At 56.6% G+C, this 22,652-nt stretch overlaps 1 protein-coding gene and 1 long non-coding RNA gene across 7 annotated transcripts in view; one reads left to right on the top strand and one right to left on the bottom strand.

Annotated features, from left to right (window-relative positions):
• Positions 1–425: 425 nt before the first annotated feature.
• ZNF385A (zinc finger protein 385A) lies at positions 426–21,350 on the bottom strand. 6 transcript variants are annotated; one of them, XM_086713179.1, is made up of 8 exons: positions 21,077–21,350; positions 14,273–14,409; positions 6,664–6,774; positions 4,900–5,062; positions 2,774–3,016; positions 2,259–2,428; positions 1,939–2,034; positions 426–1,791 (listed from the first exon to the last, which is right to left on the bottom strand). In XM_086713179.1, the coding sequence occupies exons 1-8, from the start codon at positions 21,084–21,086 to the stop codon at positions 1,561–1,563; spliced, it is 1,161 nt and encodes a 386-aa protein (XP_086569305.1). In that variant the 5' UTR covers positions 21,087–21,350; the 3' UTR covers positions 426–1,560. The 6 variants fall into 6 exon arrangements, with proteins under 6 accessions (XP_086569305.1, XP_086569306.1, XP_086569307.1 ...); XM_086713180.1 differs by lacking the exon at positions 21,077–21,350 and adding an exon at positions 15,508–15,604; XM_086713181.1 differs by lacking the exon at positions 21,077–21,350 and adding an exon at positions 14,702–15,055.
• LOC147579119 (uncharacterized) overlaps positions 17,051–22,652 on the top strand; it is a 15,487-nt gene continuing 9,885 nt past the window's right edge. Inside the window, exon 1 of the long non-coding RNA XR_015253564.1 lies at positions 17,051–17,176. This is a non-coding gene — a long non-coding RNA (uncharacterized LOC147579119). The remainder of the gene's footprint in view (positions 17,177–22,652) is intronic.

The raw sequence follows: 22,652 nt of genomic DNA, 5'->3' as shown, positions 1-22,652 counted from the left end.
TTCTTTCCTTTGTCTGAGGCTGGATCTAAACTTGTTTTCCAGAATCTCGAGACACATGTGCCACAGGAGCGTCTTAGCCTAGGGGAGACTCCGTTTCCATGTCGTTGGCGCCGCCTGGTGGTGGAGTCGTGGAGAATTCTCAACTGCCGCGGCTACAGTCCGGCTACAGTCTTGAGACCTGGACTGGAAATGATTCCCCAGGGCCCAAGTTTACATTAGATCTGGGCGGGAGTGGGGGTGAGTGATATTGGGAGCTTCTGCTCGCCTTGCATAGGCTTTGGATCTTGCCTTCTCCCACCCCCGTCTTTCCGGACCCCTCCTTCAGGCCCCCTTTCCCGTGTACCCTTACCCTTCACCATGCAGACAGATCTCCGGTTGAAGAGCTCCCATATCGGCGGGCAAAGATTGAGAGTCTGAGTCTGGGGGACGGAGGGCAACGAATCCAGACTTTATTGTCGGGGAGAAGGAAAAGGGAAGACGTGGGTGGGGGGCCGGGGTTGCTACATTGTCAAGCAGAAAGAGTTGATGGGGACGGGAAGGCCAGTGGGGGCCCGTCCCTCTCCCGTGTCGGCTGCTAGAAGGGCTGACGATACGGAAACCACAGAGGGGTGGGGTGGGGGGAGGGAGGTCACGCCCCCGCCCGAGTTGTGCAGTGGAGGTGTCTGGTGGGAGGGACAGCCATGAGGTCTAGGAGCTGGGACGGGGAAGGCTACAGACTCAGCGAATCCTGCGGAAAGGGGAGGGGCGGGGGCGAGGCTTCTATTGCTTTTTGCTCACAGTTTTGCGGAAGGCGAGGCGGGGGTGGGCTCGGACTGGACACCCCTTGCCCCCCTCGGTACCCCTTGGGCGATGGGTGCTGGTGAAAAGAATGGAATCCAGACTGGGGAGGAAGAAGGTGAGGGAAGGGTCTGTAGGGGCATCTACTTGGTCCCACCCAAGTGCCAGAGATGCCCCCAAGTGCTGCCCCCTATGATGGGCCCAGCTAGACCTGGGGCTGGGGCATGGTGCGGGGCGGGCACAGTGAGGTTGCAGGCGGTAAAACCAAAGTGCTTCTGAGGGACCCAGGATCCCGCCTGCTCCCCTCCCCCTGCGGAGGATGGGGGTGTTCACGGAAGCGCTTCAGTTTGGGGGCAGGGGCCGGAGTCCCAGAGTCCGCTTATTGCCAAGAAAAATCCATTTCTGCCCCCCGGACTCCGACCATGGCTTGTGAACCCCGTTTTGTGCTAGGTTTGGGGGGGAAGGGCTGAATGGACATGGCTTTTGGGAGGGGGGGTGTCTCCAAGGGGGCTCGGGGGTGAGACGGCCCCCCCTTTTCTAGGGGAGAGGGAAGGGCAGGGGGCGGGGTTCCCTGAGATCTGGGGTGTTCCCCCCCTTCTGAAGCCCCCCTCCCCCGCTACCCCTCCCCTTTCCTGGAACCCCGTACCTCGGGGTGGGGGGGAAGGAGAGAGAGAGATCATTCAGGGAGTGCCGGGAGTAGGGGCAGGCTTGGAGCCCGGAGGCCTGGGTCCCGGCTGGAGGTGGGGGGGGAGGTGTTGAATGGGAGGGGGTTCGGGGTTCAGGTCAGTAGGGGGAGAAGAGGATGGGTCCGTGCGCAGTTCGGATGGGCCCGGGTGCCGGGTGGAGCAGGGGGTGGGTGATCGGCGGTCCCTGGAGAAGAGGTGCGGCTGGGGCCGGGCGCAGGGACAGCGGGGAGCCTGCTGCAGCTGCCATCACCGCAGCCACCGCTAGGGGGCTGGGTAGCAGGCCTCCCGCCAGGGACTTGGGCAGCTCCTTGGAGAAAGTCAGAGTGCCCTGCAGCGGGGAGAGGGGCGGGGAAAGGGAGACCGAGGAGTCATTCTGCGGCCCGCAAACCCCACCCCTCCCCGTACCGGCCCGCGTCCCCTTCTCCTCCCAGCTCCGGTCCCCCAATTGCCGAATTCTCCAGCGCCCAGGCCTCACCGCCAGCTCCCCCGCGCCTCTAGGTTTCTTGTGACGGCTCAGCAGCGGGTTGGGCTTCCCGGCCACGCCGTCTCGGTGCCGCCGGCTGGAAATGTGCTGCGGGGTGGGGGTGGGGGTGGGGGTGGGTAGGGAGGGGCAGTGGGTAAGGGGCTGTGAGCCACCCGGAAAGGAGTAACCGACGAGCGGGTAGGCACACCCAAAACACCTGGCCCCGCCCCTTCTGTGGTCCCAAGGAAAGGACCTGAGAGAAGCGCCCTCACCCAAGCTCCCTGTTTGTGAGTAGAGCTCCCTAGAATTCCCAGGAAAGGCCTTGGACCCACCTGTTTCAGTTGGACCTCCGAGTTGACCTTGACATTGCAGATCTCACAGTGGAAGGTTCGGTCCTGGGCAGGGGCCTCTGGTTCCCCAGGAGTGGGGGGCCCCAGACGAGGGTAAGCTTTGATGGGGCCCAGCCCACTTCTGGCCTCCAGAATTGTCTTGTGCTTAGTACCTGGGGCCCACAGAGGGCAGAAGGTAAGGGGTGGAGGAAGACTTCTCCAGGCCTCCTCGGCAGCAAATACCCACCTTCCCAATTAAAATAGGGGGAAGCATCAAGTGTGGGGGTTTTCCAATCCCCTTGGGACACCCCCAAACACAAGGTAGGTCAGGGGAGGGTCACAGGTCGAGGAGTTAAGCAGAGGGGGGGACTGAAGAAGTAAGTGGGAGATGATTAGGGAGGGAGATAGGCTGGTGAGTCTTGGAGGGGCCCGGATGTTGGAAGCCAGGGGCATTAGAGGTGGGGAGCAGGAGTGGGCTGAGGATAGGGGAATAGGGGTCGGGGTGGGAGAGTCCTTACCTTTGTTATGAGCCTCAAGCTGGGACAGGGAGTTCACTGCCACCTTGCACAGGGCACAGTAGAGCAGCCGCTTGGCCTTTTCCTCCTCTTCCTTGCTGCCTCCAGGCAGGGAAGCTGGGGCTGGAGTGCCCCCTTCGCCCTTGGTTGTACCCTGACCAGTCTCCGGAATGCTGGGAGGGGATGGGGAGCCAGGCTGTTTCTCTGGGGATCCTGGGGCTGGACCCAGTCCATTCTCCATGGAGACTGTTGTGGGGGGAGAAACATAGGGGTCACCTCAGATGGTTTTTGGAGGAGATTCTTTATGTGGAGGAAACCCACCCCCATTTCCTGGAGGGCAAGGGCCCAGGAGTCCCCACCCTGTGACAACATGCATGCTCTCATGCCCTGGGCCCGAGCCAGATGTGGTCTAGCTGCTGCAGGCTGGGTGTGAGGCTCCAGTGCCTGGCCCATTCTCGAGAAGCTGGGAATGGTTGAGGGGTCCAGCCGCAGTGGCTTCCCCTTCAGGTTGAAGCTGGCAGCCAGCCTAGCCCTGGGGAGAGGCATGGAACAAGGATTCACCCCTCAGTGCCTGCCAGCCAGCCTGGGCTTCCTGCCTGGCCAGCCCCTTCCCAGAGTCCTGCCCAGTCCCCAGGGAGGCATGCCAGAGAGCTCTAGGAAGGGGCAGAGGCAGCGTGAGGAGAGGTCGAGAGAGACAGTCGCAGACACGGCAAAAGGGAAACAGAAACAGCAGAACTGGAGAGGGAACAGGGATGCAGGCTGCTCTATAATTCATGGCTTGATTAAAGATGCACAGGCCCCAGGCCTCAGCGCTGGGTTCTGGCCTCTGTACAGGGGAAACTCTAGCACTCCCATTCTTGCTCCAGCAGCCGATCCAGTTTCCGGGTTGTGAGACCGCAGGCAGTGGGGGTGGGGCACTGGCAGCAAGGGACCTCCTGACCCCTGCACGTGTCCCTTTGCTTGTCCATCCTGTGATCTTTCCCTTTATTTCTCTTACTCGTTTGACATCCTTGACCTCCATTCCGATCCAGATAGCACACCCACGTCTCAAACTGGACAGGGCTTCGTGGTTTACAAAAGTAGGGCAGGTATCATTATCTCCTTAGAGATATCCTGTCGGAACTAACTAAATGAGGTAATACGCATAAAGCACCCAGAACATGAAATGTTATCTACCACCACCACTATCAGAGTCATCCCCATTTCGCAGAGATGTTGCCAAGTTAAAAAAAGGTGACCAGGCTAAGAGCAGCCAGAGCACAATTAGAACTCAGCTCACCTGCCTGCCCTATCTGTGCATCCCTGAGGGACGTATGTATGTGTGTGTGTGTGTGTGTGTGTGTGCGCGTTGACAGTGGGATCCTGGTTCCCAAGCTGCTGATGTGGATGCCTGGTTCTCATTCTACTTGGGGTGGGGCCGAAAGGACAGGCAAGGATAAGGAGGAAATGGGGATGTTCAGTCTTTCTGGAGTTGATCATGACTGATATCTGATGTGGCAATCCCAGCATGAGGGGGGCTCATATTCTCCTGTCTTGATATTCCTTCCTTCCAATTTCTTGGCTGGGAGTAGGACTGAAGATGGCCACCAGCCATGAGGGAGAAAGTCTCAGAGTTGCTTTTTGTAAACCTGGGAAAGACCTCCAAGATCTTAAGGTCTCACTCCCAGGATGCAGACTGGGCCAGAGAGGTCAAAAGATCAACCAAGATCATCCGGGGTGTTGCTTGAGTGTCCTGAGCTCTCAGTCTCCCCAAGGGGAAGCCCAGTGGGCAGGCCCTCAGATATCCTGATTCCCTCCCTGTCCCTCTCCCCAAGATGAAGAGGCCTCTCCCTAGATTTGATGGTTCCCTTTTTCTTGAGGAAGTTTGCCAGGTGGCCTCACCCTAGCCCCTCTCTGAGTCACTGGGCGGTGGGGAGGACAGACAGTGGGGACTCTGTTGAGAGGAGCTGGGGCGGGAGTACGGGTGACAGGATGGAAATTTTGTATCACTGTGTTTGGCTCCAGGACTCACCTTGGGTAGGGGTGGGGGGGGGTGTTGAGGAAGAGAGAGATGAAAGCAGAGAATTCTGGGAAGCGGGCAAAGAACAGAGACAAGAGCAGTTGAACAATGTTGGGGTATTCAGACACACCTGGACGGGGGGCTACGCCATCCCCATTTGGGGGGGTGCTGCCTGGGGGAGCTGGGTCTCCAGGTTCCCGGACGCCAGGCTCCCTGCCTCGAGTCTTGGCAGCCTCGATGCCTTTGACTCTTCGGGCGTGGCGATTACCCTTGTAGTGTGCCTCAGCCTGGCTCTTTAGGGATGAAAGAAAAAAAGGGAATCTGAGATCACCTTTCATCCGACCATGCTCCCCACAGAGTTCCTTCAGGTCCTCGGGGTGGTCTCAGGAGGCTGCAGTGGGATGTAAAGCCATGCCGAGGAGCCCTGGTTTTTCCTGGGGCTCAGACTAGCTTCTCAACCTTGAGTTGCTGGGAACCTGGATCCTCACCTAGCCCAGACTCCACCCTACCACCACACCCAGGGCCTGGCTGCTGACTCAGGCTTCTCACCTAGTTTTGGGTGAGGGAGGGTTACCCCAACCTATAATAGAATTCTAAATGGGAGGGGACCAGCAATCCAGCCAGCTAGCAGTCTCTTGGCCCCCTGGCCTTCTATGCGTGTGTCGTGTCTCCCGGCCTCTGGATCCAGGCTGCACTGCTTCTACACTCAGGCTAAGAGTCCCAAGAGCCCTGAGGCCTGGGCCCTACCCTGACTACTCCCCCCTGGTTCTCATTTTTCCTGAAGCCTCTGTGGACACCCTGGAGGACCCTGGCCCCAAGCCCAGCTCTGGAGATAGAGACAGCAGCAGAGACAGCTGTCAAAACAGAGCCACTTGGTGGGGGAGGGAAGTGGAGGGCTGCCTACTATTGGCCCCCTGCCCCTCTAGTCCTCCACCCTCCACCAGGGAGTGAAGCCAGGGTTGGGAGAGGGGATGCCTGGGGTTGAGGTAACCGAGAGGCCTAAAGCTGGGTTGGTCCTGGTTCCACCCCCACCCCCACGTGCACCTCCTGCCTAGAACATACAGTTCTGGAGCCACAAGGTCACCCAGACAGGGATAGAGTAGAAATAAAAAGTATGGATAGGTAGGGAAAGAAAACTGATACCCCAGGGGTGAGGCAGTGGTGTGCGGAGCCTGGCAGCATGGTGGGTGTGTGCGCGCGCGCGTGTGGACTGGGTAGAGAAACAGAACGTGCTTTATTTCCCCCTACTCAGCAGAATGAGGCTCTGCTGTTTTTCTCCAAAAGCTCTCAGAACCTGCCCCCCACAAAGTCTCCTCTAGACCCACACAGAAGTCCCGAGGGAGCCTCACAAGGAGGACAGGACAGCTGGGAGGCGGGACACCTAGGTTCTGCGTTTTGGGTGGCTTCTCTCCATGGAAAGTCCCCCACGGGAAAGGACAGACAGAGGAGGAAGCCAGGTTAGAGTGAAGTGGGTGGACCAGGGGAGGAGTTTAGCAGAGGCCCCGGAGGGCACAGGCTCTGCAGGGGAGTCAATGACCTAACTCAGCCCAGTGCCCAAGGACCAGTGGGCCAGAGGCCACTCTTGCACCCAGACATGATGGCCACCTGTGTTCTAGGAAATTCTGAGCCAGGGATGCCTCAGTCCCCAAGGGAGGGAAGGGTCAACCTGAGAGGACTGGCCGACTTCACGTTGAAATTACAGCCACCGCTTGTCCCTCTCAAGTGCCTTCCATCCGCCCCTGCCCCTCCTACAGTGTCCCCATTCCCTGCTCTTCCCGATATCCCCTTTATCTCTGCCTCCCCCCCCCCTCGCCCCGAGCTCCTCTGCCCTCTGCTCTCCCGAGATCTCCAGGCTACTGCTGCCCCACCCATTTGGAGCAGCAAGTCTTCTTACCTGCGAATTGAAGCGGATCTGACAGACATTACAGGAAATGATGGGCCGCTTGGTCTTGAGCAAGGGTCCCCCAAAAGTGTGGGAGAGCACAGCCTTCTGCACAGGGTCCATCTGCGGAGGCAGGCTGGGGTGAGCCAGGAACCCCAGCACAAGCTTATGTCCATCATCCCCCACATTGGTTGCAGCTGGGTTGAACCAAAGGGCTCAGAGCCTCGTCCCTATCCCTCAGTTTGCCTGAGGGTTCTGAGCCTCAGTCCCCTGATCCCCTCCAAGCCCAATCCTCACCCTACTAGAAGGGCCTTGAGAGACCAACTGGCCCAGTGCCCCCATCTGACAGAATAGAAGTGGTTGGCCCAAGGTCACACGACCAGTTAATAGCAAAACTGGTACTTGAACTTGGGCTGCTGTCTCAGTTCATCATACCATGAAGATCCAACTCTGCCTTTTTGATGTACAGCTCGGCCAACCCACCAAAGGCCCACTGATGGGAAGTCCCAAAGCACCCTAGATCCTATGGCCTTCAGCTGAGGCCTCTGGACTCTTTGGACCCACTCCGGGGCAAGATGTCTACCAAGCCAAGCGTTTGGTCCCAGGGGACAGACATTCCCAGCTTCCCATCTCTGGGTCCCAGGTTGCCCTAACATACTCCCTAGATCTCTTTAAGGCAGCAGGTCTAAAGGGAGTAAAAGAACTCAGGAGAGAGCACATGGCTGTAGTGAATAATGGGGGTTGGGGAGGGGGGCAGGACCTAAGAAGCTGGGCTGGCCTGAGGCAGTGGAGAGATCTTCTGAACTCTTCCTCCCTTGATCACAGGGCTTCTGGGGCAGAGCTGTGGGGCTGGGCGTGATTAGGAACAGTCTTGCCCCCACCCTGGGTCAGCAGATGTCTTTGCAGTCTCCTGCCAAGAGTTCACATGAGGAAGGGAGAGGATGGGAGTTTCTCTCTGAGGCCTTCAGCTATCAAGGGATGAAGCCAGGGGCCTAGAGGCATGAAAACTGCCTCCCTGCACAGTCCTCCTCCCTTCTGGCCCCCTAGGCAGCCAGGGAGAGGCGAGACTGGAATGCACCCGAGGCTGAAGAGGATTGGGTGATGGCTGGGACCTCTCATAAAAACAGAACGAAATTAGAACTGAAGCCTGGTCTTCCCGGTGGAAGGATCAAGTGAAAAATAGTTTCTGGGACCCGAGGGGTCCTTAGCTCCTCAGCTGCGGCCCTCCCCTATGCTCAGGTCTTCATGGTTCCCAGTAAGACACTGGTGAGAGACAGGCATGTGAAGCAGGGAGAAGGGGGCTGGAATCTGGAAAGTCCACAGATCCTGGCTCTCCCCAGTAGTCTCACTGGCTGGTTGGAAGGGGGCTTTAGCACCCCTGTGACATGGGCTGCCTCATTTGGTAGACGTAGAGGCGGGAGCCATGACCAAGTTCAGATGACTCGTCTGGCTGACAAGTGTCCATCTCTTGGCCTGCCCTTGGCTGGAAGCAGCCCCTTTCAGAAAGTAGCTCACTTTTCACCTCCTGGAAGCCCAGGTCCTATTCAAAGAAAAGCCAAACAGGGGAAGAAGGGGTGTGACTGCGGGTGTCTGGGCAGGCTGTGATCAATCTGTGCATGGGTGGAGTGTGAAGGAGTGTCATGTGCTGTGTGCACATCATTTATGTATCAACATTTCTGTGTCGGGGGCTTTGCCGATGCCATGAATGGTCAGGTTGTGCAATCTTCAGCTGTGTGTTTATCTGTGTGAATGTATGATGTGTTTGGCAGAAATAAAGACAGACCAAGTTGGAGACAGGCTTTAATCAGAAAGGGGAGACAGATGCCTGCTCTCAGCTCCCAGTCTCCAGGTGTCAGTCCTCCCTATGCAGAGACACCCCCTCCCCCTGCCCCAGGGTTCTCCTCAGCCCCTGGACTTCCTCATATGCTGGGTGGGGAATGGAATTCAGCCCAAACAGAAACCCAATCTAGGCCAGGAAACCTAAGTCGATGACAGCACTAGGGAGAGAGGAGTGGGATGGAGAGGGGACAGCAGAGGCCAGGGTTCTGTCTCTGCCCCACCCATCATCCCAGCCTGCTTCCCACAGTGCCCTGAGGACGACCTGTGGGCTGACCATGCCTACATACATCCCAGGAGAATGGTCCCTGCCCCACCTGGGTCCCTCTTCCAGAGTGAAAGCCTTTTCTCTTGCATACACTCCTCCTCAGGTTTAAGTCCATAAACACCAACCAGGGGTTGGGGAGTGGTGAGAAAGAGAGTATCAACCCAGTGCGCCATGGGTCCTTCCCACCCTCTCCTCCAGGAACTGAGGAGACACCAGGCTGAAGGTGAGGGCTCCTGGGCCCAATCCCTGTGCAGGTGGAACGTGAGCCACTGAAGTGCCGCTCCAGGCCAAGGTCAAGAGGCCCTGGTGACCTAGATGAGGGCTCTCTGGGGAGGGGTGGAGGCCAACATCTCCCACAGCCCATCCCACTCCAGAGCCCCTACCCTGGGATTTTGGCCTAGACACTGCCTGGAAAGGGCCACAAAACATTCCTCTCCCACCTGCCCTCCAACAGCAGACATGAAGGGGAATCGCTCCCTAAAGCTGGGGCAAAATGAATCAGGAAGGGCAAGGGGGAGGGAAGGGAGGAAACCAGATCAGGAACAGGAGAGGGGGCCATGATTATATTTCCTTCCATTGCCCTTTATCTGATGGAAACCGCTGCCCCATGTTTGACCACCCCACTTCCCCATCCTCCCCCCCACCCCCAAATAAAGGTGAAAAGAGAAGGAGGGTGCAATCTCGGGGATGGGAAGACCAGAGGGACAGGAAGGATTGAAATAGGAAAGAGAGTGAGCTAGGGGGTGTCTAAAGAGCAGGTGGAAGCTCGTGGGGGAGGGATGCTGGGAAAAGGAAAGATGCCGGGATGGGATAAGAAGGATCTAAGCGGCGTGGTAATTTGAGGGTACATGTAAGACCTGATGGGAAGTCTGAAGATTTGGGGGACTCCAAGGATCTGAGAAGCAGAGGTGGGGGTATCCAGTATGGTGGCAGTAGTCTGGGGGGGCCAGCTGGGATCCAGAGATTGGCAGGGACCGCGCCAGTTATGGGGGATGGGCCAAATAACCCGAGGACCGGGCGAAAGGAGAGGTAGCCCGCCCGCCAGGGGCGGGCGGGGATAGGGTGGGGGGGCGCTGCGGCAGCGGCGGGAGCCAGGGAGAGAGGAGGGGCCGGGTGGCTTACCCTGCGGGACCCCGGGGGCCGCGACTCCATGGCCCGGGGTGGCGGACCCGGGCGGGGCACCCGAGCCTGGCCGGGCCGGGCAGGCCGGGGACGCGGCGCTCGTTGCCCGGGTGGCTCGGGGCTGTGCGGCCGGGCCGGCCCGAGAAGGGGAGGCGGTGCCGGCCGGGACCGGAGCCCGCCCCGGAGGCGGGGCCGAGGGCGGGCCGCGGACGGGGGCGGGGCTAGGGAGCCTGAGCAGGAGGAAGGGGGGCTAGGGTGAAAAGAGGAGAGGAGAGGGTGTCCGTATCCGGATACTCGTTCCAGGGTGGTAGACCTTGTCCTGGTGAGGGGCTGCTCGGTCCGGCGATTGGGCATTGACCAGGTGACCTCGGCTTCCTCCACTGAGAATCCTTGCTGGGTTCCTTGTCCCCACCAACCCTAATGGACGGCTCTATTTCTCTAGCTCGGACATTTCTCCTTTCTTCCATCCCTTCCACCCTGGCCCTCGCTCCCTTGTTGACAACCCCTTTTCCGAGCCCCCAGACTCGTGTTCCCTCTGCACACGGCCCCTGTGCCCTTTTTACATGTCACTTCCCTTACTAGGGATGGGAAATGGAGCCCAGGTACCTAGGTGTCAGGCACTGCTCTCTCAGTGATTCCTCTGAAAGGTGGAGCTGAGAGGCGCCCAGAGCAGAAGCGACCTCATACTGGGGACAACGTCCCTAACCTCTTCTTCCTATCTCCTCCCCTCGCCCGCCACCTGCTGGACAGCTAGGTTCCCAAAGAGCTTATGTTTCGTGCACTTGCTGCCCTCTGGCGGTCAAGTAGGAGCAGCACTGGGGGCTCAGGGGCAGGAGGGCAGAGCTGCTCCCTCCCCCAGACACCTCCTCATCCTCTCCGAATAGGTCTTAGGATTCCCGCTCTATCATCTCTGGTTCTCACCCTCTCCCATTCCGTCTAGGACAGAGAGATGAGTGAAGCAGCGGACTGAGTGTAGAGAGAGGCTGTCTTTGGGAGACAATGAGAGACGTCCAAGGGCAGAGGAAAGCATAATACAGGGAAGGGTCTAAGGGGTAGGAACTGCCCCAGTAGGAGAGAGATCTGGAGGTATTGTATTAGTCCAGAATCCATTAGCCATGAATAATACCACCACCACCACCACCACCTAATGTTGACTGAGCCCTTGGAATGTGCCAGCCTCTGTACTGAGCTCTTTGCATGGATTATCTAATTTAATCTTCACAACCACTATTCAGAATAAGTACTATTATTATCTTCATTTTATAGACGAGGGAACTGAGGTTTAGAGAGGTTAAATAATTTGCCCAAGGTCATAAGCTAGTAAGTGGCTGAACTGGGATTTGAATTTAAACCTGGGCAGCCTGACTCCAAAGCCATGTACTTAACTGCTGCACAGTACTGCCAAAGGTCTGTCTGCAGCTTTTCTGCAGTCCTCACTCCCCTGCAGAATTTGACACTATTGATGCAGCCCGCCACACTCTCTCCCTTGGCTTCTCCAACTCTACAGGCACCAGGCTGCATCCCTACCCCCCTCCAGTGGCTCCCCCACATCCTTTGCTGGAGCCTCCTCCTATTCCTACTACCTAATTCTGCTTATTCCAAAAGGCTGAGTCTTGGCCTTTCTCTCTCTGGTCCTCTCTTAAATAAAAATAATAGCAATGACATAATAATAATCATAGCCGCCAGCACCAGACATCCACTTTGTGCTAGCTATTCTGATTATGTAATACGATTCTCGCAACAGCCTTGTGAGTCGGTACTATTACTATCTGGTAAAATTCGGGTTTAGAGTAGTGAAGCCATTTGCCTAAGGTCACACAGCCAGTGCTCTCGGAATGTCAATTCAAATCCTGCCAGTCAGATGCCAGAGCTGGTGCTGCTCAACACCCTGCCGCACTCTCCTAGCTTAGCAGGGCTCATGGCTTTAAATAGCTAGTCCTCACTAGAGGCAGTTGAGCCATGAACCCTGGGGGAATGAGAAACCCTGAACTACCCATGCGAATTGCCTGGCTTTGTGACCTTGGGCAAGTCACTTAACCTCTCTAGGTCTGTGTTTCCTCATCTATAAAATGGGGGAAATGATGAGAGACCTAAGGGCAAGCGTCAATGAGGTGTGTAGATGGGGGAAGTATTCCCAGCACCTTCTGCTCCAGTCGAACTGAATCAATTGGACCCCCTCAAGTGCTCTTTTCTAGCTCTTATTCATGCTATTTGCTTCAGTCTGGAATGTTCTCTAAGGCCCCTTTTAAAATCCTACTAATAATTCTTCAAAGCCCAAATCCTATGTCACCTGCTCCGGGTTGAATCCCTTTTTCCTCTGTTCTCCTTTTCCTGCTCAGCTCTGGTTGGTCCCTTAGGCACCACCTCATTCAGCAAGTCTTTCCTGACACCCCTTTGGACTCCCATACAAGCTAAATGCCTCTGACGCAGCTCTTTTCACCCTACAGGGTAACTGTTAACTTGTTATCTTTCCTACTAAACATGAGCTCCCCAGGAGCACAGGCTGAGTCCTGTGTCCCTGACACCTGGTACAGTGCCCAGCACATAGTAGGTGCTCAAAAATTTTTTTTGTTCACTTGAACCATCATTGGTTTCTCTGTCACAATATTTATAACTCTGCCTCTGTTTTGCGTTCTAGATTGCTGCATACATTTCTGTATTTCTCCCCTGAATAGAAGCTCCTTCCAGACTGGACCGTATCAGCAGTGCCCGGGGGGCTCAGTCGGTTAAGCATCGGATTCTTGGTTTCAGCTCAGCTCATGATCTCGCAGGTTCGTGAATTTGAGCCCCGCATCGGGCTCTCCAGCTGTGAGCACGGAGCCCACTTGGGATCCTCTATTCCCCTCTGTCTCTGCCCCTCCTCTGCTTGTGCTCTCTCTCTCTCTCTCTCTCAAAAGTAAACATTAAAAAAAAAAACAACCCACAAACTCTTAAAATTGAACCGTATTGTGTTTACCCTCACGTCTCTATTTTATCTAAAACAGTGCCTTGCTTATAGTCAGTACTCCATTTTCTCATCTGTAAAATGGATTAAACAATAGCTACCCTATAGGGTTGCTATAAAGACTAAGATATGAAGGATACTTTGTAAACTCCAGAGTGTAGTGCAGATGTTGGTTTGGATTCTTTGGGAGGAGTTTGGAGGAAGCAGCTGTGGTATAAAGAGAACTCCATTTGGAGTCAGATGCTACGGGTTCAAATCATACCTTAGGCACATACTATGTCAACGTAGATAAGTTACTAGTCCCTCCCGAGCGAAACAGGAATAACAACGTCTACTTTGTTGGGTTGAGGTGAAGACGAAATGAGATCAGGTATAGAAACATCTATGGCAGTGCCTGCTGCATGGTTGATACTCAGTACACGTTTGCAGCTGAATATGGTTTGATGGTGGGTTATTTGCGTGGACTAAAGCCGACTTCCCCTGAACCTTCAGCTCTAGCCCACTTTCTAGGACCCAAATTCCAACTGCCTGCTGGACGTTTTTGGCTCAATGTCCCACTGGTTCACCAACTCGCCATGTCCTAAAGTGAGCTTCACAGCTTCACCCCAGACCAGCTTCTTCCTCTAAACCCTTGCCTCTGTCGAGGTGACTTCTCCCTCCTAGCCACAGATGTTTGAATCTTGGAGTCGGCCTTGACTCATCCTCTCTCTTCTCCCCTACCCCCAAATATCAGTTGGTCACCATGGCCTAGGAATATTTCCTTGGAAACAAACCCCTTGCCTTTACCCCTTCCTATATACTCACACTGCCACTACCACTGGCCCGGTGTGGCCTTCCAGGCTGCCGTTCAGGCCCACCTTGGTGGGACAGCCTCCTCCAGCCTCTGCTCCCTTTCATCCAGCTGTCCCAATCACCTTCCTCAAACACTGCTCTGACAAAGTCATTTTGCTGCTTAACAATGGATAATGGCTCCCTATTTCATACTGTATTAAATCTAGACAACTTTGCCAGGCCTCTAAGCCCTACCCCACTGATCCTCCCCACCCAACTGTGGGTTCCAGAGAGCTAGAATTTACAAACAGGCAGGCTTGTGACCCTGCTTATCTCTTCCTTCTGGATTCGGCACCTGTCACCCCTCCCACCTCCCTGTAGTCACTATCACCCATCTGGGTCTCATTGCTTCTCTAGATGGTGGACTCAGTGAGATGATTCATATAAAACATGTAGCACAGGGTCTGGCTCAACAAATAGGAGCTATTATTGTTATTGTTGTTAATAGTATACCAGATAGCCAACAACGCTTGTAACTGATTAGAGACTAGAAGTCCGGGGAGATGGGGTCCTAAGGCAAGATAAGGAAGTAGATAGGAGAAGCAGGGAGGGGTGAGTCAGAGTGAAGGAAGGAGCTGGGGTCTCAGGAGGGTAAGGTGGGCAGGCAGGCTGCTACTCACAGTGTTGTAGTTGCCGAAGAGGCCCAGGGTGGGGGCTGGCTCCAGTGGGAAGGGCAGGATCTGCTTGAGGTCCAGTGGGGGCTGCATGATGGGGGGCTGCCGAAGCAGAGGGAGGGGCCCTGCCCGGCTCAGGCTGCCTGAAGGGCAGAGAAAACATTACGTGGGGCAGGAAGATTGAAGCTTGGGAGCCCCACCCAAACCTGTCTGTCCCACTCCCCGGCTGGGGCCCCCACACTCAGAAGTGTGACCCCCATGCGCACACACACTTCCCCTGCTTGCTAGCTCCGGAGCAATGGAGCACGGTGCCCTGTGGGCCCAGGGGAGAGTGCAGACCAGCCCTTCCCTTCTGGGTGATTTTCACTTCCCCCTTCTCCAGCCTCCCTCCCCCAAGACCTTTAGGCATTTTACAAACCCAGGAAGAGGACAGACCTTCTCTGCTGGATCAGCAGGACTCAGGGAGCCCCACGGCTCTGGCCACTCCCTTCTTCTGGTTTTGTTTTTCCCCAAGGAATCCCAAAGGCGAGGTCTCACCCCAGGGGGGACAGGGTCAGGTGGGTGATTCCTCCCACTGCCCAGAGGGGAATGTTGAGGTCTCGATTTGGAAGAGGGCCGCTGAGTCTCTCGGGCTGCCCAAAGAACTGTGATCTGTCCTGGCTGTTCTTAGTTAATTGTTGACATCTCTGGGGGTAGGTGATAAGTGAGTGGCGTTTGCCCTGGGAGGTGGACTGCCTGGCCCCATTCTCAGAGCCCCTTCTCCCAACCTTCCTGTCTCCCCCCAAACCCCCTTGTCTCCCTGAGAGTGTTCAGCTCCAGCACCGCAGGAGGAACCGCCACCCGGGCCTCTGGAAGGGGAATGCCTGGGTCTGACCCCAAGGGGAAATGAAAGTCCAGGCCAGCCACTCCACTACCCACCCTCCCCTGAAACTTTTTCTCCTCCCCTCAGAGCCATGGGAGGAACCTTGCCAGGCTCCAGTGGGAGGAGGCCAAAGGCCCTGAGGACCCCTCTGGGCTTCCGCCAGCCCAGCTCCCTTCTGTGACCTCGCTGTCCACCAGTCAGGGAATCCTGGCTGCCCTTCCCTGCTCTAACAACCCCCTGCCAGCAACAGGGGTTCCCAGGAACAAAGGCAAAGCCAGGAGGCTGCAAGTTTGGCCCCGTCCTCCCTTGACCTTACTGGGGCAGAGGCTACCCCAGGATCCTTCCCTGCTCCCTCCACAGAGACTGCCCCTTTGCATACCTTCAGTTTCTGGTGCCTGCTGCCCCCAGGCAGTGGCCTGGCCCCGGCCCCCCAGGGGCCTGGGCCTGACAGCGTCCCCTTCCCTTGGTTCTGCCCCCTGCCCCCTCCCTTGCCAGCCCCCTCCCCCCCAAGTCCAGTCAGTAGAATCAGCCAATCAGAGTCCTGGAAAAGTGGGGCAGAGGGGAGGGCGGGGGAGCAGGGATTAGGGAATCGGAGGCGAGAGGGAGGGGGTGGGGAGGGCTCAGGCACAGCTGGGGGCAGGGAGCTGGTCCAGAAAGGTCTGGAGGGGTCTGGCTCTTCTGCCAGGGTGGGTGGCCAGGGTCCCTGAGGTCAAGCTTGGGCTCTAGAGGGCTAAGGGTTTGAAGGAAAGGGCAGGATGCTTGGCTTTGGCTCTTGGGCAGCTGGAGGTCTGTACACCCTGTGTCCATTCCCTCCTCTGCCATCTCAGAGTTAAGATGGGGTAGGGGGAGAGCAGAGAGAGAGAGAGAGAGAGAGAGAGAAGAGACAGACAAAAGTGAGTGAGAGAGAATGGGGAAAAAATGACAGAAGCCGGAGTAAGTGATTGAGAAAAGGGACAGAGATACTGAGAGAGAAAAGAATAGTGAACAATGGAGAGATGGAAGACAGTGAAATGAGAGAGAAAAAAAGAGACTGCAGAAAAGCTGGACACAGGGCTAGACCCCAGGGTGGAAAGACTGACAAAGAGCAGAGAGCAAGGAAGGGAGCGAGAAGAGAGGGACAGATGGTCTGAGGGGCAGTTTGACCACCTCCCCTTCCTGGTCTGTCCCCTCAGGGCTCCTCCCCCCATGCACAACACCCCCCCTCCACCCCAAGCCTGGCACACCAGACCAGGGCAGCCTTAACGAGCCCCGGGCAGCATCAGGAATGGTGAGAGAAACCTGAGCGCTCCCAGAGTCCCCGGCACCCAGCACCCACCCCTAGCAGCTGGTTTGGGGCTGGCACTTGCCCCGCCCCAGAGCAGTCCAGCTCCTTGACCCTTTTCCCAGCTCTAGATTCTCTTAAGCCCCCATTCCCTCAAGCCCCCATCTCAGAAGAGACAGATGAGTTCTGGAAAAGGAAATAGAAGAAGATACGTATTATGGAGCCGCTATGTGCCAGGTAATGAGTTCTGAGTATTATCACATTTAATCTCTGAGGCAGCTATGATTCTATGGGGGTAGCTGATACTATTTTTCCCACTTGACGTGCGAGGAAACTGAGGCTCAGAGGAGTTAAAAACTTTGGCTCATGTCACATAGCCTGTAAGTATCAGAGCTGGGAGCTAAATCAAGATCTGCTGCAAATTCTGTCACTGCTACATAACCCCCGAGGACTCTAGTGTCACTCAGAAGGGATGGAGGTCCCAGCACAGACTTCCATCTTGTTCAAGGAGAGGAAGGTCCCTGCACCTTCCTGGGGTTGGAGGAAAACAAACAGCAGTGATTCAGTGCCCTATGGCCAGCAACTCCTCTCCTCTAGGACAAGAACCCAGGAGGGAAAAGGGTGGGGGGGAAGGGGGAGGGAGGATGGAGTGAGGCAAGGAAGCAAGGTGGGTAACTGGACATTCGTGTGTCTCCCCATTTTTGGGTCTACTGAGCTATGAGACGAGGAGAGGGGCAGATGGCAGCTCACGGGCCGAGTGGGCAGAAGCAGAGCTCTCTCGTTTCAGGTAAGCCCAAGCCTCAGTCCCCTCTCCCTTTTTCTGACAATACTAATAGTTGCCACTTGTTTTTTTAACGTTTATTTTTGAGAGACAGAGAGAGACAGAGCGTGAGCGGGGGAGGGGCAGAGAGAGAGGGAGACACAGAATTCGAAGCAGGTTCCAGGCTCTGAGCTGTCAGCACAGAGCCCATGAACCGCGAGATTATGACCTGAGCCAAAGTCGGACGCTTACCCGACTGAGCCACCCGGGCGCTCCATAATAGTTGCCACTTTTTGAAGGCTCTTTACGTGCCAGTCACTGGACATACACCTACACCGTCTCCCTGAGGTTGTCTCCACTGCTCAGAAGCTGGGGAACTAGCTCATTTGGCAAATGAGAACAATAGTACTGCCTCAAGGAGTTGTTGAGAGGATTGAATCTATGTAAATTGCTGGCATGCCACAAAGGGAGCTAAATAAATGTTTGTTAAATGAATGAGTCCTCATCTTATCAATGAGGACAATCAGCTTTGAGAGGGGGAATTACTTGACCAAGGTCACACAGCTAGTGAGGGATGTGAACCTGTCTGTCTGGCCCCAGAGACAGGGTTTTCAAGCACTACACTTTTGTAGGTAGACTAGGGATGGGGTATTGGAGGGAAAGGCAGGTACATAGTAAGGTCTGGGGAAGCAGGAAATCCAGGGCTTCTGACATCTGACTAGGTGAGGTCTTCGGGCAGGTTTGGGGGGGTAGGATATCGAACTGGAGTGCGTGCATGCGTGTGTGTGTGTGTGTGTGTGTGTGTGTACACATGCATGCACGTGTTCTTGCATGGCACACAAGTCAGGCAGGGCAGGGAGGAGCTGGGGCCTGGCTGGGGCAGGCCACTCCAGAGGGAAGCTCATTAGAGTAATTACCTCCAGCAGATAGAGCCCCACCCAGCTCTGTGGGGGAATTGCCAAATGCTTTATTAAAGACAGTTCCCAATGCACTTTAGAGGGGATGAACTCTCAGACCCTTGGGTGGATGTCCATCTGTCTCTTTCTAGGTCCTACCTAGCCCTAGGCCCTTTGATCCCACTCACACCGAGCCACAACCAAGCCACATCCAACTCCTTCCATCCCGCTGAAATCTGGTCTTTTTCTTCCTCCCTTTCCCAGAAATTTTGGCCAGGTCAGAGTCTCAGCCCCTTGGCTGTCTTAGGTCAGGTCTGGGGCCTCGAGCCCTTGTAGTAAAGAAGGGGAGTGTCTGCCTTGAGCTAGCTCAGGGAGGGGTCCTGTCTGGTAAGAACAGGAGCCAGGAGAGGTGTTAGGGTAGGGCTGTGGGTTAGTGCTGGTCTTGGAGGTTGGGCCAGGATGAGAGTGAGACGAGATATATGGTTGGCGTTAGGGTTGCAAGTTGTATTAGGGCCCTAACCCCAGGTGGTGAAAAGCCTGGATCAGCACTGGGTTAAGATGGGGGAATTAGACTCCGGAGCCAAGGGAGGAACTGGATTGGAGACTGGACTGGGATCTCATCTCTAATCCATCTCTTTTTCTCTTCAGGCCTTTTGGCCTCTTCTCCCTCCCCAGCAGTGCCTGAAACTGGGGAATGAGGGGAGAGCCTTGAACTCCTGCGTCCTGGGTTCTTGACCAAATCCCATGTTTCTGTTCCTTTCTGCCTTGACTTCCCTCATCTGGACAGGAGGCAGGTTGAGGGCTAGAAAGGCTTTGAAGTCAAAGATTAAAGGAACAAGGGGATGATTATGAACAACTACTTAAAACATCATCCTTAATAACCCCAGGGTGGATGTAGGCGGGGGCGGGGCCTAAAGGGAGGAGGTGGCCAGGAAGGGAAGAGAGGGAAGATCCCTGGGAAATCTTCCCAACCTGACAGGACAGGGCCTTCTTGGATGCCCCCTCTCCCCATGGGACCCAGTTGGAGAGGACAGTAAGAAAGGCCCAGAACAAGGAACGGAGCCCAGAACCACCATCTGCTTAAACCTGGGCCCACGGTCTAGATCTTAAGCAGGTAGGCCGGGCCCCACCTGCTGGTCAGGGCCACCACGTACATGGACTCAATGGGTCTCAGTATTTGGAAGCTGAAAGCCTACAATGGCATGGCCCGGGGTGGGTGGGTGGGGGGAGGGGGGTGGGCAAGGCCTGAGCCCTGGCTGGCAGTTTCCTCCCTCTCTCCTTTCCTCACAGAGGGCTAACATGCGTGTGGGCCAGCAGGCTTCCCGCCCCTCTGTAGGTGGGCACAAGGAGGGAGTTAACTACAGTGTCCTGTCCCACATCGGGCAGATGTGGTGGGGGTCCAGTTGGCACACCCAGGCATTTTTCCTGTGGTGGGGTCTTGGTCAGGCTTGAGCAGGTCTCGGAGGTCGTCTTTAGAGCCCACTGACCAGGGCAAGTGTGGCTCACACTGGTTTATTCCGGAAAAGCACGATGCTCCCTCTGGGGCCCGTGCCCAGGGTGGAGCCTGCGTCCAGGGTGGGGCCAACATGCAGGGATTGCACACGTTGGAAGAATGTGGGGCCTGTGCTTTGGGGACCTGAGTCCCAGATGTGATGGTGAGGGTCACTTTAGGCTGGGAATAGTCTTCATAGTTGGGTGGGGAGTCTCTTCTTTGCTGGAGATACTCATGGGAAGGAGGCAGGCACCAGTCATTCACGCCTCTGTTCCCTCATTCACTGAATAGGTATAGTGGAGTGTTAGGTGGAGCGGGCAGACGTAACATGGTGAAGGAGTGAGGAGGTACAGGAGGAGGAGAGAAAGAGAGAGAGGAAGGAGGGCAGAAGGGGAGAAAGACCACTAGTGGGAAGTCAACAGGGATCAGACGAAAGAAGGGAAGCCAAAGAACAAACTGCAGAGGGACCCAGCAAAGGCCGGGCAAGCCCTCCATTGGGAGGCAGGGAGACCACAGGTGTCTGGGCCCGGTTGTGGGGGGGCATCTCCCATCATAAACAGGGCCCAGGAACCGGCCCAACCAGGGCAGAGGTCAGAGGTCAGAGGACACAGCAGGCCAGCCTACTATTGTGGAGGCAGGGGCCTGGAGCCCCTGGAGCTGAGGAGGAGTCCAGACGCACAGCTAGTCCCTCTCCTCCCCCACCCAGGGGCTCCCTCGCGATGTAGGTCATGAGGATGGGGTGGCTGTGGCTGAAGGGTTGTCAGAGTCCCGCGGGGGCTCCCCTCCCCCATCCTTACTCTCTCCATTGCCCCTTGTCTCCTGGCGCCCCTGGCCCAAGGCAAGGGTGGGGGTGGGGGAAGAAGGAAGAAGAAGGAAGCTGGGAAGGAAGGGCCCAGGCAGCCAGAGCAAGGAGAGAGCGGGGCAGGTCCCGGCGTGTTGGGGCAGGATGGCTGCGGAGACAGGATCCGAGCCGCAGGGGCCCCGGGGACAGTTTCCCACCCCTGCTTCTACCCAGCCCCCTTATCTCCAGCCCTCAGGTTCCCACCTCCCACCACACACACCTCGAAGCTACACCCACCATCTTCTCCCCGCCCGCCCCCCACTTCCTCCTTTCCCTCTTATCCTGGGCCCAGAAGGATGTCGGAGTGTCTGAGCTAAGGGTGGGGGAGGGAGAGTGTGTGCGGGGACGGGTCAGAACCTTTCCCTCAACTCCACTAGGCCAGGACCAGCCCTCTCCCCCAGCCTCTCGTAGACCGTCATATAATATTCATGAGCCTCATGAATACGCAATATCCTCATTATGGGGCGGGGGTCTCACTCGGCTCTGCTCTCTCCTTCACCACTCCCTAAATTACCCGGGGAGACGGCAGCGTGGGGAAGAGGGGAAGAGGGGACCCCCAGATGTGGAGCCAGATGAAGGGGGAGGGGGAGCCGGTCGCTGACGGGCGGCCGCAGTCACCGCGGTGCCGGGAGGTTGGGGGGGTGACCTACTGAGAGGGACCCAGGAGCCCGGAGCCCAGAGCCGCAGAGCCCACTCACCGAGGATCATGCTGGGGACCCAGGCGCCCGGGGTTCCGCGTCGCTCTGTCCCGGGGGCCGTTCTGGCCGGGCTGGGGGTACAGGGGGAGGAGTCGGGGGAGGAGCAGAGGCCGGCCCAGGCGGAGCGGGGGCGGAGCCCGCAGCAGGTGAAGACGGGAGGAGGGGGAACCCGGGCACCCTGGGCTCCATGAGGGGGCGTCTTGACGGTTCCTCGCCCCTTCCTCTCCTACTGGCTGCCCCTGGGTCTCCTGGATTTACCGTGTCGCTGCAGCCAGGGCCGGGGGAACAAGACATCTACAAGACGGTGTGAGGTGACGGAGGAAGCTGGGAACTAAGATGCCTGGGTTCCTGGGAAGGGCTGAGTCTGAGGGCAGGAAGTCTGGTCGTGGGCTGATATAGGGTGGGGGATGCCTCAGTCCTCTGGGGAGGGATGGAGCCTGGGATGGGTGTGACACCTGGGTCCTCTCCGGAGTGACAGGCTGGGCAGGGTCGGGGTGGGGGGAGTGCAGAGAATGTTAAGGTCCTTTGTTTCTTTGACTTTGGAGCAGGATGCCTGGGGGCTGGGTTTCAGGGATGAAATGTGGGGCTGAAGATGGGTCCCAGGTTGATCTCTGGCTGGGGTTCAAATGCCTAGGTCCTCAGGGAAGGTCTGCATGAAGAGAGTTGCAATCAATGCAAAGAGGTGGAAAAAGAAGCTTGCCACCGAGATGATTTATTAGGGCAATCAGAAGATGATAGAGGATCCAGAATTGAGACTCAACCCTGTAGAGAGGACTTGAATTGGGGTGGGGATGGGAGCACCCATCAGGCATCAGGGTCTGAACCCAGGGCATTCACCAAGGTGAGTGTGGATTGTAGAGGACTAGTGTGTGTGGTGAGGTGGAGGGGAGGATGGAGAATAGGGACGAATGTATGGGCTGGGGAGTGTCGGGGGGGGGGGAGTACAGGACACTGGATGTATTTTAAGGACCAACAGGGGACTCGATTAGAGGTGGGCAACTGGGACCCCAGCATGAGGCTGGAGTCTGGGAGTCTGTGAAGTGTCTGGAGAAGATGCAGCTGCCACAGCCTGGACCTGTCTGTACCTGCCCCTAGAGGGAGGGCGGCAGGAGGACTTCCCAGAATGCCACACGGCCAGCTTCAGGCCAGCCCCCGCGCCAGAGGGAAAGGAGGTATAACTGGGAAGTAGAACGCTTGGGATATAAGGAGGGTGGAGGCAGGGAGGAAGAGGTTGGTAGAAGGGTGTTGAGACTGGAGTCTTGGAACAGTCAGGGAAGGGGACTGGGGACTGGCATTCCTGAGTTCAGCAGGGAAGTTGGGACTAGATGGCTAATTAAGGTACAAGAACTTCAGATTCCTGATTCTGAGCTTCAGCAGTCTCTTGCCTTTACCCCACTGATCTGGTTTGACAGAAAGATGTTCCAGCTCAAGGGCAAGAGAATGCTGGGGATTCCAATGCCTTGGTCTTGTTCTGATCCAGAGGCCCAGAGATTTCAGGGGACGGTGGCCTTGCTGCCCAACTGTGGCCTTGGGGGAGAATGTAGGGTCTCTGAGCCAATCAGAGGAGGTCTTGTTA

This window comes from Puma concolor, chromosome B4 (assembly GCF_028749965.1).
Source record: "Puma concolor isolate L17-30 chromosome B4, mPumCon1.1.hap2, whole genome shotgun sequence".
Lineage (NCBI taxonomy): Eukaryota > Metazoa > Chordata > Mammalia > Carnivora > Felidae > Puma > Puma concolor.
The sequence above is the reverse complement of the archived record's forward strand: the minus strand, read 5'-3'. Positions and strand labels throughout refer to the sequence as shown.